Raw genomic sequence first — 16,667 nt, 5'->3', positions numbered from 1 at the left:
GGCAAAGTGAACATTTATGTGTCGGGAATATGGTTTCCTGCTGTCCGGTTGTGTTGCTTCCATAGCTTTTTAATTTCTCTGATTGTAGGGAAACTTTAAGAGCTCCTAGTTTAGTTTAACTCAGTCTGTCTTGTTCACTTTTACGGTATCTGACCAGGTACCGCACGGGCACGAAGCTGACCATCACACCTGAGTCAAACGTGACCTGTGAATATTTGGTTTATGAAAACAGGCTTGTTTAAATACTTGTATTCATGTGAGCTTTCAAATACATTTTAAAGTATATGTTTGTCCATGTGCATAGTTACTGCCAGGGAAATCACAGTGACCACGGTGGATCAACTCCCTGGCGACGTTGGTGAACTCAGCAAACGATGATTCTGTACAGCCAAACGTGACTGGATTCAGGGATGATTACTTGGCAAACGAGCCCCTCCTCCTTTACCTCAAAACACACAGTGCCGCCCTGGGCGGAGGTGGGCGACGTTCCTGGAGGTCGCTGCAGTGTCAAGGTGAAGGTGGTACCAGGCACAGTCAGCTTCTGTCCCCATGTGTTGTATATCCTTTAGACACAGGTCGTGCACTCCTGCATTATAGGCATGGTCTGGTGTTCGTGCTTGTTGGTGCAGTGCTCCATTGAGCTGGAGCTCTTGAGTGGCACCATGCAGCGCTCTGAAGGCCGCCCGCTTTGGAACAGCCCCCAGCAGCAGAGTACCCGCAAGAACTCCCTACGCATGTCCTTGCTACGCAAGGTGTAGATCAACGGGTTCAATGCTGAGTTCAGGGTGGCCACGCCGAAGAAGATGTTGGCATTGGACAGGATGGGACACAAGGCCATGCTGCAGGATGTGTCCAGGAGGAGGATGGAGAACGCTGGCAGCCAGCACATGATGAAAACGCCCAGCACAATGGTGACAGTCTTCAGCAAGGCGTAGGCCTGCGAGTTTGTGGCTTGCTGATGACTGGAGCGCACGATCCGGTAGATGCGAACGTACAGGATGACAATGGAGAGGAGGATGACACTGAAGATGATGACTACAAATCTCGTGTAACGCTTGGAGTAGAGTGGTAGCACGGCAGAGCACTCGGGCAGGTCACCAATACAGTTCCAGCCCAAGATTGGCAATCCCCCAAGAAGAATGGAGGTGACCCAACACGTCCCGATCAAGAGGAACATGCGGCAGGTCTTGTTGGAGCCGTACACTTTTACTTTCGTGATTGCAATGTATCGCTCGATGGCAATAGCCAGTAAACTGAAGACAGAGGCTGCCAGAGCAATGAAGGCTGTTCCTTCGCGAACGAACCACTGTACCGGGAACAGATGAAAGGTCTTAGGGCCGGATAAGAAGATATTGGCAATGTAGGCAGAACCGGCTAGCAGGTCAGAAAAGGCCAGGTTCCCAATGAAGAAGAACATGGCTGAATGGAACTTCTTATTGCGAAAGACAGCAATGAGTACCAGCACGTTCTCAAGGATGATGAGGCTACAGATGATGACAAACAAGATGGATAAATTGTTCAATCCCGCATTGGGCCGCTTGCGGTCGTCCAAATTCTCCTGCGTGAGGTTCTTGGCAAACATGTAATGGATCTGGATGACAGTCTTGTTGTAATACTGCTCATACTTGCTCCTCATGTTGACAGATTGGGAGGGTTCGGCAGCGTCCTTACAAAAAATCATTTAGGCTGCTATGCGGTGGAGTTCTTCACTCAGCATTATGGCAGGGGATCAATTTCTTGGGGCTCTTGGTAAAGCTGGGAGACAGTACCTGGTACAGCACCACACCTCACCAGCCCCAGAGGCCTGTTGGGGTCACCTGTGGACACAGAAAAGAGGCAATGAAGCTTATGGCCAAAAAAAGGATACATACAGGCTCTGACAAAAGGCAGCATAGTGGTTAGTGCTCTCGTCTTGAAATGAGAGGACCCAGGTTTGAATCTTACTCCTGCTATAGTAGCTTTGATAAAGGTTCTTACCTTTAATTGATACATTAAGAATGACCCAACTGTATAAATGTATAAACAATCATAACTGGGGGGGTGGTGGCAAAGCAGGTAGTGCTGCTGCTTCACAGCACCTGTGCTGTTTGAGTGTAGGGTTAAATCTAGCTCAAGTTTGTATATTGTTTGCATGTTATTCCTGTGTTCACATGGGTTTTCTCCCACAGTCCAAAGACATGTATTTCTGATGATTGGGTGATTCTAAATCGTGTGTGTAAATAATTGCTCTGCGATGGAATGGCATCCTATCCAGGGTATGACCAACCTAGTCTTGCCCCCTGTGCCTCCAGGACAGGCTTCAGACCGAGGCGACTCTGCACTGACAAAGCCATTAACAAAAGTGAGCGACAGTGACTGTAACTGTTGGTTACTGTACAAATCTGACATCAGCAAATTGTGAAAGGTGTCAGATAAATGAATAAATGCTAATAATGTACTTGGGGCAACAGGTAGTGTAGTGGTGAGAGCTATTACCTATGGACAACTGTTGCAAGTTCAAACCCAACCTCCTCCTCTAATATCGCTTAGAAAAATACTCTAAGTAAAATTGCTGGATGAAAAAATTAGTCTGCTGTATAAACTGTTGTAACCAGCAACTCTATGCGTGTGCGTGCGCGCGTAGGTGCATGCATGCGCATGTACTGGCGTCTTGTCCGGGATGCACCCCCCCTCAGCCCAATGATTCCAGGAAAGACGGAATCATCTGTGGTGATGGATGGATAGATGATGCAAGTATTGAACATTCCAAGTCGCTTTGGGGAAAAGCATTAGCTCAATGTACAAATGTCAGCTTTAATGGAAACCTAAGGGTCCTGTGACTCTTGAGAAGTTACAATATCCATGATGGCTGATAACATGAAGTAGGTCTGTTTCTGATTTTGCTAGTTCCTCACAGTCTATGTCTGGAGTTTCCCAATGACTCAGGCAGTGAAAGTACTATCCCAGCTGCTAGTCCTTGCACTCACCCTATGGTTCGAGCCTCCTGACATACATCGCCTGCTGTGCGCAGGCTGAGAGCTCTGCAGAAGCGAACTATCCTGTGACAGCAGGAGGAAGATGTCACTTAGTCTTAGACTGCATGCAGAACAGTTGAGCTTTGCAGCCCAGCCAGGTGCACGCAGGCTGCTCAGCGCTCAAAGCGACACGCGTGACTTGCTGTTCGGTGTCGTGCGTGGTGATCTGCACTGCAGCATCATTTCAGCCACTGCTTCATACAACTCACACTTCCTGTCTCCTCTAGACTCAAAAATTGCAACACTTGGTAAAGGCAACTGGCTGACGTCCGTGGCAATAAGAGATTTTGAAATTTGGTCTTGCAGCCAAAATATACCTGAGACATCAGCAGGGGCATGATGTGTCACAATTTACTGCTATTCCCCAAATGTAAGTTTTTAAATCTTGAGCAATTTCAAACTGGCAATCTTGCCAACAGCTCTTTAAACGTCAATTGATCTTCTCCTTCTTTGGAACAGTCGAATATGAAAACATTTTTTCCTGCATCTTGTCTAGAAGTGACTGCCAGTGTCCCTGAGGGATGACTGTCTGTCCTCCAGGAGCACATATTTTAGTGTTATCACTTTTATTGTGTTTCTTTCATCATTGTTACATGGATGACTGTACACAATTCTGTGTGCTTTTGTAAAGGTAGCCACAGAATCAACCTAACGGGTTACCGATGACTACCAAGAGTGAGCCATCTTCTCACTTTTACATGGTTTCCCAGCCCCTGCCTTTAGGCTTCCTTAGTCCAAAAACAGGACAAGTGCACAAGTGGAATTTTCCTTGCATACACAGCTGTTGAGAACACCTATTATTTGTCTGTGCTGGATGTCTGGTGAGCCCTACACGTGCTGCCAATAGTCCATAAGTCCAGGTATCACACAAAGAGAACAGAAACGATGGTCAGTACTGACTATGAAACTAGACATGAAGTTCATTTCTGCTTGACAGCAAAGACAGGAGTTGGCAGTCGTTGCTGCCAAGCAGTGAAAGCAGAGGCAATTGTTGCTACTGCCCGACGGTAAAATCAAGAGTTAGTCATTACAACTTGACTCCAAAACAAGACATGAGGAGTAACAGTGGTTACTAACTGACATAGATCACAGAAGGGATGGTGGTTACTAACTGACATAGAATGTAGAAGTGATGGTGGTTACTAACTGACCACAAAAGCACGAGTAATGGTGGTTAGTAACTGACTACGAAAGCACGAGGGATGGTGGTTACTAACTGACACTGAGAGCAACAGTGATGATGGTTACTAAGAAACAGCAGAAGCAGAAACAGTGATCAGTACATGCTGACAGCAAAAGTAGAGATCACGGTCAGTACTACCCAATAATCAAAGTAGGGTTTGTGGTCAGTGTCTCCCAGTGAAAGTAGTTATGATGATCAATACTGCCTGACACTGAAAGTAGGGCTGATGGCCTGTACTACTTGACAGCAAAAGTAGTGTTTTTGGTTGGTCAGACCTGACAGTAATAGTCGAGCTGATGGTCAGTACTGCCTGACAGTGAAAGATGCATGAATCCTTTTTTGTATGCAAGAGCCGTATGCTAAGTCGGACTTCCGTCTGGTCCTGAAGACACACGATAAAGAGACTAATACTCATCTGGTGCCAGACTGTGGTTACAGAGATGGTCAACTACTGGACCATCTTGGACCTGCTGTTGTCTAACTATAAATCTTTATTCCCCAAGCAAGAACCACCTACTTTATGTTTCTATTAGTTTGAATACTTGTGCTATACTTTCAGTCAATGGCTGCTTTAGATAAATAATAAATTCTAGATGTTTGTTTTAAACCTGGGGGGGGGGGCACGGTGGCGCAGTGGGTTGGACCACAGTCCTGCTCTCCAGTGAGTCTGGGGTTCGAGTCCTGCTTGGGGTGCCTTGTGACGGACTGGCGTCCCGTCCTGGGTGTGTCCCCTCCCCCTCCGGCCTTACGCCCTGTGTTGCCGGGTAGGCTCCAGTTCCCCGCGACCCCGTATGGGACAAGCGGTTCTGAAAATGTGTGTGTGTGTGTGTGTGTGTTTTAAACCTGTATGCAAAACTGGCTGGTACAAGTTGAATCATATTGCGGTGTGCAGCGCCGTGGGTTTGGATGGGGCGAAGAAGGACGCAGAGGCAGCGTTTATTTCGAACGTTTTATTCGAACACCGGCACACAGGGAAATATCGCTCTCGGTCTAAGAACCCCGTTTCCTCCAGGACCTACACATCTAGCCAGCCTTCCCAGCCTGCTTAGCGTCCCCAGGCTCTCTTCTCTTTCCCTCCCCCGGCAGACGCAAACACCCTCTTTTATCCCCGTATGTCACCGAACGCTAACCAATAAACAATTAACACATTTCCTGCTCAGAACAGTAACGCAGGTCATTACAATATTAAAAGTTCAACACAGAGAATTCAGCCTATATTGAGAACTTTAAGTGCTTCTTGTCAGCCTCTGATGCCTTTTCCACTTTGACCGCCGCTTGACCGCTGCTGACCACTATTGCTCTGACTCTCACTGTGGGCAGCGCAGCACTTAGGCCACTACTCCATACACCTTGCACAGACAGACCAGTGCAAACATGAGATTCCACACTCTAATCCCACAACGAGGAGACGATCCATGTGGAATGGCATCTGGAGACAATGGCAGGAATATGAGGAAAGAAAACACACGTCGCCCAAATGCGGAGCAGCGCCGGCTGCTCGCGCACTTCCACACACGCACGCCGGTCCAGCTGTTTCAGTGAGGCGGTAACATCTAGCCAGCCATTTCCTGCTGCAGGAACAAAGAACAATGACTTCTTTCTGTCCTTCACCCTGAACGCAGTCGCATGGGAGTCACCCACTCCAGACAAAACTGCCATTATTGTCCTCATTCCATCATCAAGTTAGATCATCACACTCCCTGCTGCTATTAACCCCCCGCCCCTGGCCCTGGCCCCTACCTCTCATTGTAATTACGACTCCTTATGCTCCCTCTCAACTTTTCGCTGCAGTTAATCATATGTGTTAACGAGGGCTTATGACCCTCTCGTGACCTTCTGGGTGTTGGCTAAGACCCTGAGTGCATGAGTCAAGGGGTAAAACAGCACAGACGGCCAAGACCTGTAAAGATAACAGCAGCTTCTTGAGGAGTGGCAGGTAGCCCCATGCAGGAGCCCAGAAGGAAAAGGCAATGAGGCCCACTATGCTCTCCTATACAACTGATCTTCTCTTCCACAGAAGTCGAAGGGGAAAAACCCGACAGCAGCGTTGCTGCCAACTTGATGCCGAATGCCATCCACCTGGCACAGGTAGTGCAAATTAAATGGAAAAACTTCACGATTCTTTCTCGTACAGCACTGATTTGACACAGTCAAGAAAACATCTGGAGCAGATTAGCAGAGTGAGCAAGACTTCATGGCTTTGGCAGCACAAGAAAATGGGTTGCATGCGATTACAGTTGTAGATGGTTGACTTCATCTCAGACACTGCAGACCCTGCGTTTAACCTTGACAGGACCTCAGGCCCAAAAACAACTGCATTCCAGGAATTTAATGCAGCGTCACAGCTGGAGTTCTATCTGTGCTGTAGATTCTCTTACTCTGCACCATATAGATCCTCGCTGTCTGTCACCCTGGTAACCTGGTTGTCACACATCAAGGAATTCAAGAATGTGCAAAACCCAGCAGGCTGGTTTGTCTGCAGCGCCGATTCCACCCCACCTGCCCAGCAGCGTTCCACATGGACGTTGCCACATCAACTCAAACAGGGGTGAGCTCACTTCCTGTTTCGCTATGCTGGGACTGCCATTCCAGGTGAGACGATGCACTGTATGTTTCCGCAGCTGTCGTTCTGAACACCATTACACGTTCAACCAAAAGAGCAACAGAGACCTACGTATATTTTAATTTTATGTGAGGGAAAACAGGGTAGGAGTTTCAAGTTTGAGTTTCAGTACTGAGATACAGTGCTGGGTCAGGCTGCACAGTCTCCTCCGTGCTTGGACAGGTTAACCTAAATGCTGTCTGTAGGATGTGCTGCCTGCGCTAAATCAGAAGCTGAAGATGTGCTGAGCACGAAGGTGGGGGAAGGCACAGGTGTTGAGCAACCCACAGGAAAGCAAAATGTTGCTCATCTCTTGTTACACTTCTACAGCACATTTTATCTGGTCCTGGCAGACAGCTCAAGTTTTTCATTTGGTATAGGGACAGTGGCGGTTAATCAGCAGTTCCCATAAACATGGCATGCTAAACTGAGTCTGAGACAGCATGCATGTCCTGTGAGGTCAGTGATGGGGAATGGAATAATCATGTTTGGCTTCTTTTGGTTCTGAGACCCCTCCCTCAAATGCTGATACTGCCCAATGTTGAGCTTCTCACATTTGCACACAAACACAGACAAGCACACACTCCCCTGCCTTCTTTTTCTTTCTTCTCCCATTTCTTATTGCCTTCATTGTCGCATCTGGGATCGGAGTCAAATCTGTGAAACGCAAACGTGCTCGGCACAAGCTATATGTCTGCTTGATCCCGAACACCAGACGGCAGACTAAAACCAAACAAAGCAACAAAAAGGTGAAGCAAAGGTCTTTATCACTTCATCTTGACATCTTTATCTCTTACATCTTCAAAACTACTCTCACTCCTAGAACCCTCGCTGTTTTTCTCTTCCTGTCTGTCTACTGTGCACAGGGTTGGGCCATGCAGACTCTGGATGCTCTTCATTCCCTTTCACGCTCAACACGGACCTGACGGCTGTCTCCATGCACTTCACAAGTGCTTTGTGCGATTGCTGGGGAGTGACATCACTATCCCCTGAACCCCACCCCACCCCACCGCTGATACACTTCATCTACTACTGAGGGCGTTGATGCGGTGTTGATATGAAAGCTGGATGGAGACCAACAGCTTTCATGCACGTGCTATATATCAGGAAGGTCCCTCCTCTCCTCCGGTGCTTTGCAGGGTCACTGGAGTCAATGAGCAGAGGATGGCTAAGCAGTACGCGGTAAAAGTCTACAAGAGTGACTGCAGAAGGTCACAGCATGCTGTATCCTGGCCAGCAAAGGGATGGGAAGCGAGAAAATTCCCAGTCTACTGCAAAGTCTTGCTCTTGGACTGTCTGCCAAAGCTTATCCTTTATCGCATTTGCGGAACTTCATGCTACAGTGTTTTCTTGAATCTTGACCACTCATGCGCAGTTTATGATTTAAAAGAAAAGCTTATGGTTGCATCGAAAAAAACTTCTGCAAATATTTATTTCAAGCAGAGGAAACGCATAGCCCACATGTGCACAGAGATCGGCCTCGGGCTGACCCGCCGGTCCAGCCTGCTCTGACACACTAAGCTGGGATCAGTCATGCCCGGCATCGATCACAGTTCCTGGAACACCAAGTCCACAGGCGACAAAGCATACATCACAGCTGCCTTGTGTCTCATTGATCGGTAGCATGAAAAAGCCTAAGCTCCCAGAACTCAACCGAGTCATTAATGGTTCGCAGAATAAGTCGAACTGGGACAGAAGCTGTGCGCTTCCTCATCTCGTATAGATTGGTAGGTCATCAATGGCGGCATGCTCTCGTGTCACTGTGAGATGTTTTAATTCCAACCTGGGCTGATCTCTGTACGGATCAGTAACTAGTCAATCAATAAATATTCAGAGCGATAATTCATCTTTTATATATCACAACTGCATCTGGAGTAGTTTTCACAGTCATAGAATTTTCTTTCTTAGTGTAAATCTACATTTAACTAAAATGGCATCACCTCGCCATGTTAAAAATTAGCTTCCTTACATGATAGAAGTAAGACTAATTGATAAGTATTCTGTATATTTAATTCCAAGCCTCTTTTCGTGTGTGGACGTTATCCTGACCAATTTCCAGTACAGGAGCTGTAATTCTGCCTTTTCTGTTTGATCATACAAATATTGTAGACATGAAAGATGTCCCTCCTTTTGAAATTGCTGGGAAAATACCGGAAAGTCCCAGGAATTTGTTTGTTATAAGTTGAGCTAATGCCTGTGCTAATATTTAAGATTCTCAGTTATACTAAATGCAGCTGTGTATGACTGAAAAAACTTTGTTTGTATTAGAGAGGCAAGGAAAAAGAGGAGTAGTAGTAAAAAGAATGCATTTGTATGCCTCGTTGATGTGGACTTTGTCAAGAGCAGCAATGCAAAGGAGAAGGAGAGATAAGAGATGGGGGCCTGCGATATTTCAGCCATGAGAACGAATTCCAGAGAGAGGAAGGTGTTAAAAAAAAAAAAAAAAAAAAATCCACAACGAGAAGAGTAATTGGCAGGACTTTGTGGAAATGTGTCCAGCCACATCTCCGAGAATAAGGCTCACTGACACACATTTGTGCACATGCAAACAGAAGTCATGTTCACATGTTACTGGCAGGATGTGAACCAGCAATTTTGATTTATCAGACCCCTTGATCTCCATCTTAAAACCCCAAACACCAGAATTTAGTAACAAGTGAAAGAGGTAATGGAGTAACAGGCACAGTTAACTAGGGAACACCATAGAAAAGTGACCTGCGAGACAACATCATGACGGATCAGGTCCTGCCATCAGACCATTGTTTCTTCTGCAGGAGGAAGAGCAGCCCCATCCGCATCATGCAGACTGAGAGAGCCACCAGATCTGTGTTATTTTGGGAAGAGCACGTCGTCCACTTCCTTTCACATTTGATATATTTATGAGGAAGCGCAGATCTGTCTTAAACTTTTGTAGATCACAACAGAGGAATATCCTGTTATTATTAGCTTGCCAGGTTCCTTTCTGGTAGCATGCTTTAGTGGCCTTTGCTTTGGCCTGACAGTCATTTTTATAACATCATTTGCTGTGGCTTAATAATGCAGCACAACACTGCATCATTACCAACCTTACAGCGCTTGCATCAAGCTATCGTGTGTGTCTTAACAGATGATGTAATTTAGCTTGAAAATCTGTGTGGGTAGGTGGGCATGCAGGCACATGAGTCTGGTGCAGCCAGCTGCCAGGAACCATCAGTTAAGATGATCGGCCCTCTATAGCCTTCTGCAGCACGAGTCAGACATAGCTCATTTTTGGGTAAGTTTTTATTACGCCCCACTAGATAAAGCCAGTGGCTAAGTTAAATCCTGCTTCATTGTTCCACGCTTTCCGGTGCCCTTGTGGGAGGCGCATGGAGAATAGTACGTGTGTTCCTACTGGCTATACTCTGCACCCCGGGTGCGAATCCAGCACATGACTCCCTTATCGAGCGCATGGTCGGCCCACTTGGCTCCCGCTACTTTTCAACAGGCCGTTTGACTAGTTCCGTTATTCTTCTTGCTTTTTTCCTCCATTAAAATGTAAAACTAAAAGTATCTCCTGGGTAACACGTAAGTGCCTGCTTAAAGAGGCGTGTCAGATACGCATTTTAATTCCAAGAACATGCTTTATAAAAGCAGACAGATTCTGCTGTGCCTGTCCTTTAACCCATATACCACTCCATGCTGCTCATTTAATATTAATATGGGTTTGCACGAGCCTTGCTAAATGAGTAAAGGGAAATAGGAACAAAGACATAAATGAAGAGGTACTGAGGATCTGCCTCCCACATGTCTGGATCCTGTTCCCCCATCCCCCATCAGGCAAAGGCAAGGGAGCGGCTCCACAACAGGCAGCTCTGATGAATCCACAGGAATAGATTTACCCCCCAGCCATCCACCCAGTCCAGCGATGAACCATGTTAATTACACGTCGCAATTCATTCACGTCGCACAACAACCGTGTCGTCTTTCGTGTTCCTTTGTTAACAGAACTGAGACTTAATACCAAGGTACTCTTGTTCCAGCATGGAGATCGAAGAGATGCTGTACTATGGCAGCATAGGCAGAATATGCATAAGCTAACAATTCCTGAAGGACCACTTCCGATGGAGCTGGAAAAGCCATCTGGTGAAAGCTCCTTTATTCTCCCTGTGTGTGTGTGTGTGTGTGTGTGTGTGTGTGTGTGTGTGTGCACGCGTGAGATGTGCAGACAGGTGAGTCCCAGGTGTTCTTGACTGCTCCCTCACCTCATCCTGTTAGGCTGCGGGTACGTGCATGTGTGCATGAGACAGAGAGTGTGCATGCAAATAAGTTCTTGAGTTAGTATACCAAAGTGTACAAGAACAGGAAGCAAGTTTCCAACTCCTGGTGGTTGTGTGTGTGTGTGCGTGTGCGTCGTGGAGTAGCATTCACAGCTGCCTGTTTGGTTCCTCCAGTTGCACAAACAAAGGCCAAGCTGGAAACAATGCCCTGACATACGGGGATTTGATGGGCTCTCCTCCTAATCACTCAACACCTTCGCATGACCGCAGCAGGGCCACTTTATTAGGAACAGGGCCAATGAAAGCAACCGACCAACGCTAAGGGAGCTGACCGCAAAATGTCACAGATTGAGAAGCACCGCTGTCCGCCCAAATTAAGCCACTCTGCCGGGCAAGTCGGTGCAGCGGTACGGCTCTCCCGTTACAGGCAAGCAGCAGGCCAACAGGTCTTTCCCGCTTTGCTCATTTTATCGCCACCTGGCAGGCCAGCCGCTGTTCTGACATAGACCTGGATGTGTCAGGGTGTGTGTACCTGTTCCATGGCCGCCGGTGCTGCAGTGCTGTCTGAGGTGTCCTGTTACATCAGGCCTAATTATGACTCACCAAGGCGTCAGGGGAAATTCATGTGGGTCGAGTGAAACCTCGGGGAGTGTGGAGGGGGTTGCAAATTGGCTTGGGATGGCTAACAATTTGGCCTTACCTAAAATGGTTGGGGCCTCTTTTCAGCGCTGCTGGCTTGGGTAAATATTTAAAACATACAAGTTTCTTAAATCACAGCAAGTGTGTTTGGAGAGAAGGAGACGAAGAAGGGTGTGCGGGTGCACAGGAGGTGTGTTTTCTCTTGTATGTGGATGAGGACAGACCACGTATGTAAGATACAAGCCCCGAATCCTCACAGGCCGATTTAAAGGAGCGTTGCAAAATTTTATTTCTCTCCATGAGACACGCCCACAAAAGAAGTGTTTTTTCAGCAGAAAGGGTGTAACATGAGTCTGATCTGTGTAGCGCAGCATTAGAGCATTACCAGGTTGGTACCTTTAAATCACTGCAGTCAGACAAAAAAATGATTATGGTATTTTCAGGAGAACGACGAGCACGTGGCTCAGTGCTGATGCAATTCTTTGTTCAGAAAGCACATCAGGCCCTAGGTCAGGACCTTCATTCCTCCTTCTTGAGCAGAGCTCCACAAAACCCTTTCTAGGCCACTGACCCCTTTAAGGATGCTACGAAAGCTAAGGACTCCCTCCGAGCCAAACGTTCACGAATGAATTCTGAAAAACATTACACTGGATTTATTGCACTGACACTATCACCTTTGCAAAGAATTATGTCACAGACAGCGACAGCGTGGTGTTCTTTAGTCGTTCAGTCAAGTCCGACTCTTTGGGGCCTCAATAGCAATGATTATTGACTAGTATTTATCAGATACCTTCGTCCCAGGTGAATTACAGTAGATAAATCTGCGGACCCACTGTAGGGCGCTCACTCACTGCATTGTCTCATCCTTCTCGGAGAGGTGTCTGTATACTCATCAGAGATGATAATTATAAGAGAAATATTAATAAGGAAGTGCCCCAGTAGAGAGCGGGGTCCGGCGGCAGAGACCACCCTCTACTTCGACTGTCTTCCTCGCAGATGTAAATGCCACGGTGCAGTGTTTACTAACAGTGCCACTTAGACACGATGTCTGCACTGGTGCGATGCGATTTCATCTCGACACTCCTGGCACAGACAGCAGTAACCAGCCCCACTAAATCTTCAGCTCCGCACTTGCAGAACAAGGAGGAAGCTGGAAAAGAATGGCACTGAGGGAAGGCCTGGCAGGGCTCACACTTGCATGCCCCATACAGATAGGAGCAGGCAGTTATTAATAATCAACTGAGTCAACAGTGCGTTGGAAATCCCAGGTCTGCGCGGTGTTTTTCTTCTGCTGACACTCAGCTCTCGTTTCGTGTGGCTGGTTCACCGCAGACAGGACGCGGGGATGAGTGTCTGTCACGTCCTCGCATTTAGTCCTGCTTTTCCTTTCTTTCTTTCTTTCTTTCTTTCTTTCTTTCTTTCTTTCTATCTACTTAGTTACACCAAATGCCAGAGAGCAGATGTTCTGCATGAGAAAAGTGGGCAGGCAAAAAGAACAGGATGGGGGGGGAGACTCAGCCGTAACAAAGGAGCAGCTACAACAATGCACCACTACAGTACATCAGTAAACACCGCAGTACACCACTATACACCACAACATAGCGCACACACGCCCCCCCGACCCCCCACAGCCACGGACGCGCGTGTACAATCCGAAGCCTGCGCGTGCTTGCCGTGGCGATTCCCCTCCTCTGCGTGTAAGGAAATCACCTTCACGAGTGAGTCCGATCCTCAGAGAAACACGCACACACAGAGAGAGACCCATGATGATTTCGCGCTATGATCACAGTGAGTGGACTCCACGCCTCGTGGACGTGGTCAGACTCTCTTTCATCACAGTTTTTATCGCTGTGTTTATTAGTGAGTGTGATAAGCGCTGAAGCAGCCATCAGGGCACTCGAGCGCATCGATAACGCCCTTTACTCCGCTCGGCTGAATAAAAACACCCATAAAAGTATCTTCTTCCGCCACTGACAGTCCGATAAGGAATTCGTGCGCGAGCGCTCCACTCACCCCACGTGCGGCGTCCCACAGAGAAGGCATGATTCTCGAGTGCGCCGTCGTCGGTGCGGTCCGCGTGAAGAAGGCACGCCTCGGCTCGGCTCCAGCCAGGGCGCTCGCGGTGGTCCTTCCGCCACCCGGCAACACGAGGAGTGTCACCTGGCCTGTCACTAAGCTGAGTTATGGATGGGGGTCGCTTCGTATTCCTTACAGCCGAGACGACAAGAAAATGATGAGCGCCACTCCGTTCTCCCTCCCCCTCGCTCCTCTTTCTCGCCTTTTTCACTTTCTTCACTCGCTCGGTCTGGGACTCTGCGTGCACGTGTCCGTCTTCAAGCGCGTACGTCCGTTTCCCTGTATGTTCGGCGCTCCGTACGTGCGTTCTCACGGTAGGATCGCGAGGCGCACCCGTCTCGCGCCCCGTTTCGCTGGCATATGGGAAAAAGCCCCGCGCTCATCCACCGGGCTCGCGCTACACACACAGTCTCGGGGAGCAGAGCGCCCCCTCGCTGCTGTCCCGTCAGGCCAATGAAAAAAGCCCTGCTGTACTAAAAATGCAATTTTATTGAAGCAGTTTTTTTTCCTTCTTTTTTGTATTTCACTCCATCGGGTACAAATGAGTTCCAGATGTTTCGTGTCCCTTTTTTCTTCTTTCCTCCACCTCCTCACTTCCTCCCTCCCTCCTCCGTAACGAAACTCCCCCCCCCCCTCCTCCCGGTCCCCCGAGATGTACGCCGCTATGCCTGCTTTGCTCCGACGCGGATTGCGCTTATTAGTTTTGTTTTTTTTTTTCCTTCATGTCAGGGAGGACACAGCAGCTGCTGATCTACGGCATGTTCAGTTTTTAATAAACTCCACTAGCTGAAGATTTTTTACACGGAAAAGCTGCCTTTGTGTTGGACACGCGGGGCACATTCATGGAGGGCGAGCCATTAGTTTATGCCTCTGCTATTGATGAACGTGGCCACTATGGACGAATTCGGTTTCCGAATTGCCTTATTCTCCAACCACTGAACCACAGAATGGTGTGTTTTCCAAGAATTAATGAAAAATGAGGCTCTGTTGGGCAGATCTCTGGAGTTTGATCATTGACTCGCAGTTCTTCCCTGGGGGATGCCTTGACGGTGACAGATTTCCTAGGCTGGCTTTGGAAACGATACACACTTCTTTTTATTAACTTATTTATTGATCCCACATTCACAAGCTGCTTTGTCCCTCCTATGCAGTATTGATCAGACCCTTCCCGTCATTTATTTACGAATTTCGTTGAGCTGAGTGAGTTCAAGTCCTGTACATTTTAGTTATTGTTGCTCCTGATTGTTTACTGTCTCCAAGTTGGTGTTGACTGCTTGTATTAAGCGGGATGGTGAATACTTATCAAATCAGACTTGGAGCTGCACGGCTTACTGTGGTTCAAGCTTTCTACAAAGACAACCTGTGACTTTACACAGATGCCTATCAGCAGCATACAGCGCCTGCATAGTGCAATGTGGTTGTGTGACTGGCAACGAGAAGCCCTCAAAGCCCCCAAACCATTAGCCAGTCAGACTGTCAAAACCCCTGGAGCGGTTTGCTTTAAACCCCCCACCCACCCGCTTGCCATGCCAGCTGTTTGCACTCACAGAGGGGAAATTGTGCCATACGTGGTATCAAACTGCGACAGCAGTCCTCCGCCCACAGATTTCGTCTTCTTTCTCATAGTAAGCGTGAGGGGAAGGAGTCTCGGAAGTTGTTTTCAGTCAGCCTATGCTCTGAGTAACTTGCTGCATTATGATGATGTTGCTGATCTGGAGACTATGCTGGGTATGCCTTACCCATGACCACGTCCAGTGTAAGGATCCTGAGGGCAATACACAGACACCTCAACGTGCTATCTGATGTCTCTACACGTAGGACTCACATTGAAAGTCCCTTGGCTGAATGTAGATGCTGGGGTGGGGGGTGGAGGGGGAGTGGATGCTCCAGAGGGATATCAGCCCCTCTGTTTTTATCACAGCTAGGCAGAGGGGGGGAGGGGGGCTGAGTGCCTTGACCTTACTTCCTGTTGGGGTCACTGACGAACATTCCGCTGTCTGTGAGAATGTGCCCTCACATCTGGTAGTTGGACCCAAGCCCTCCAGGGTGTATGTATGTGTGTATGGGTTTCTAAGCCCTGGTTAGTGCCCTTGTTTTGGGAAAATCAAGTTGGAGGTAGAGGTCTTCTCCCACACCCCCCTTTGCCTCCCACATCCCCGATCAGGTCCTCCGCTTATGTCTCACATGCGACAAATGTTCCCCCTCGACACCGCAGTCGCACACCATACGCTGAACACCCTCAAAATAAACATTCAATATGCACGTTTCCCACGGATGATAGGAGCATGGCTCCTGCCCCCATTAAGTTTGGTTGCAGAGCAAGTATATGTTGCATGTGCTGGCAGAAGGCAAAAAAAGTGATCCAGGTTACTTTTCACTCCATCTTCCTTCCTTCTTCCTTTCCCTCTCTCTCTTCTCTGTCCCTCTTATGCTTTCCCTGGTGTGACAGTGAGCCTTCTCTTGGACATATTGTAGATTGACTCAGGGTTGTGGGCAGGTCAGGCTCCCCACGAGTCTATGACTCACAGTCTGATGTGCAGGTTCTAGATCACATGACCATGATCACGTGGCTTAGGCTTTTGCATCCAGGTCAGAGAGAAACGCCAGGCAGGCCGTGCTCCAAGGAGGAGTTTCTTGTTTATTAGACGGCTTCGCTCCACATTCCAGCAGAGCTTTTACCCTAGAAGGTATAGCATCTTGAAACGGTCCCTTTGAACAAGCCGGACTTACTCTACTGAAGTCTGAAGTTCATTCATAAAAAATAATGAACACGTCAGCATTATGAACTCTTTGTTCTCTCCAAACATTTGAAGAAAATGCAATGGTTAAGGATGAGAGTTGCTGGTCCCGAAAGCTGGTCCCGAAAGTGGCCCTGGTTTTTATCCTTGAGAATGGTACCTAACTCAAACTGCTGA

General features: G+C 47.9%; 1 protein-coding gene across 1 annotated transcript; it reads right to left on the bottom strand.

The window, feature by feature from the left end:
- Positions 1-243: 243 nt before the first annotated feature.
- On the bottom strand, positions 244-14,319 carry s1pr2 (sphingosine-1-phosphate receptor 2). Its single transcript, XM_018754801.1, has 2 exons — positions 13,690-14,319; positions 244-1,817 (listed from the first exon to the last, which is right to left on the bottom strand). Exon 2 carries the CDS (start codon positions 1,679-1,681, stop codon positions 566-568), a length of 1,116 nt encoding a protein of 371 aa, XP_018610317.1. The 5' UTR covers positions 1,682-1,817; positions 13,690-14,319; the 3' UTR covers positions 244-565.
- Positions 14,320-16,667: the final 2,348 nt, after the last annotated feature.

The sequence above is a fragment of the Scleropages formosus genome, chromosome 8 (genome assembly GCF_900964775.1).
Source record: "Scleropages formosus chromosome 8, fSclFor1.1, whole genome shotgun sequence".
In the NCBI taxonomy this organism is placed as follows: domain Eukaryota; kingdom Metazoa; phylum Chordata; class Actinopteri; order Osteoglossiformes; family Osteoglossidae; genus Scleropages; species Scleropages formosus.
Note: the sequence above shows the minus strand (reverse complement) of the source record. Positions and strands in the feature narration are given on the sequence as shown.

What these genes read in the sequence shown, in the direction of transcription:
- s1pr2 (XM_018754801.1), bottom strand. Translation starts at nt 1,681, where the DNA reads ATGATTTTTTGTAAGGACGCTGCCGAACCCTCCCAATCTGTCAACATG.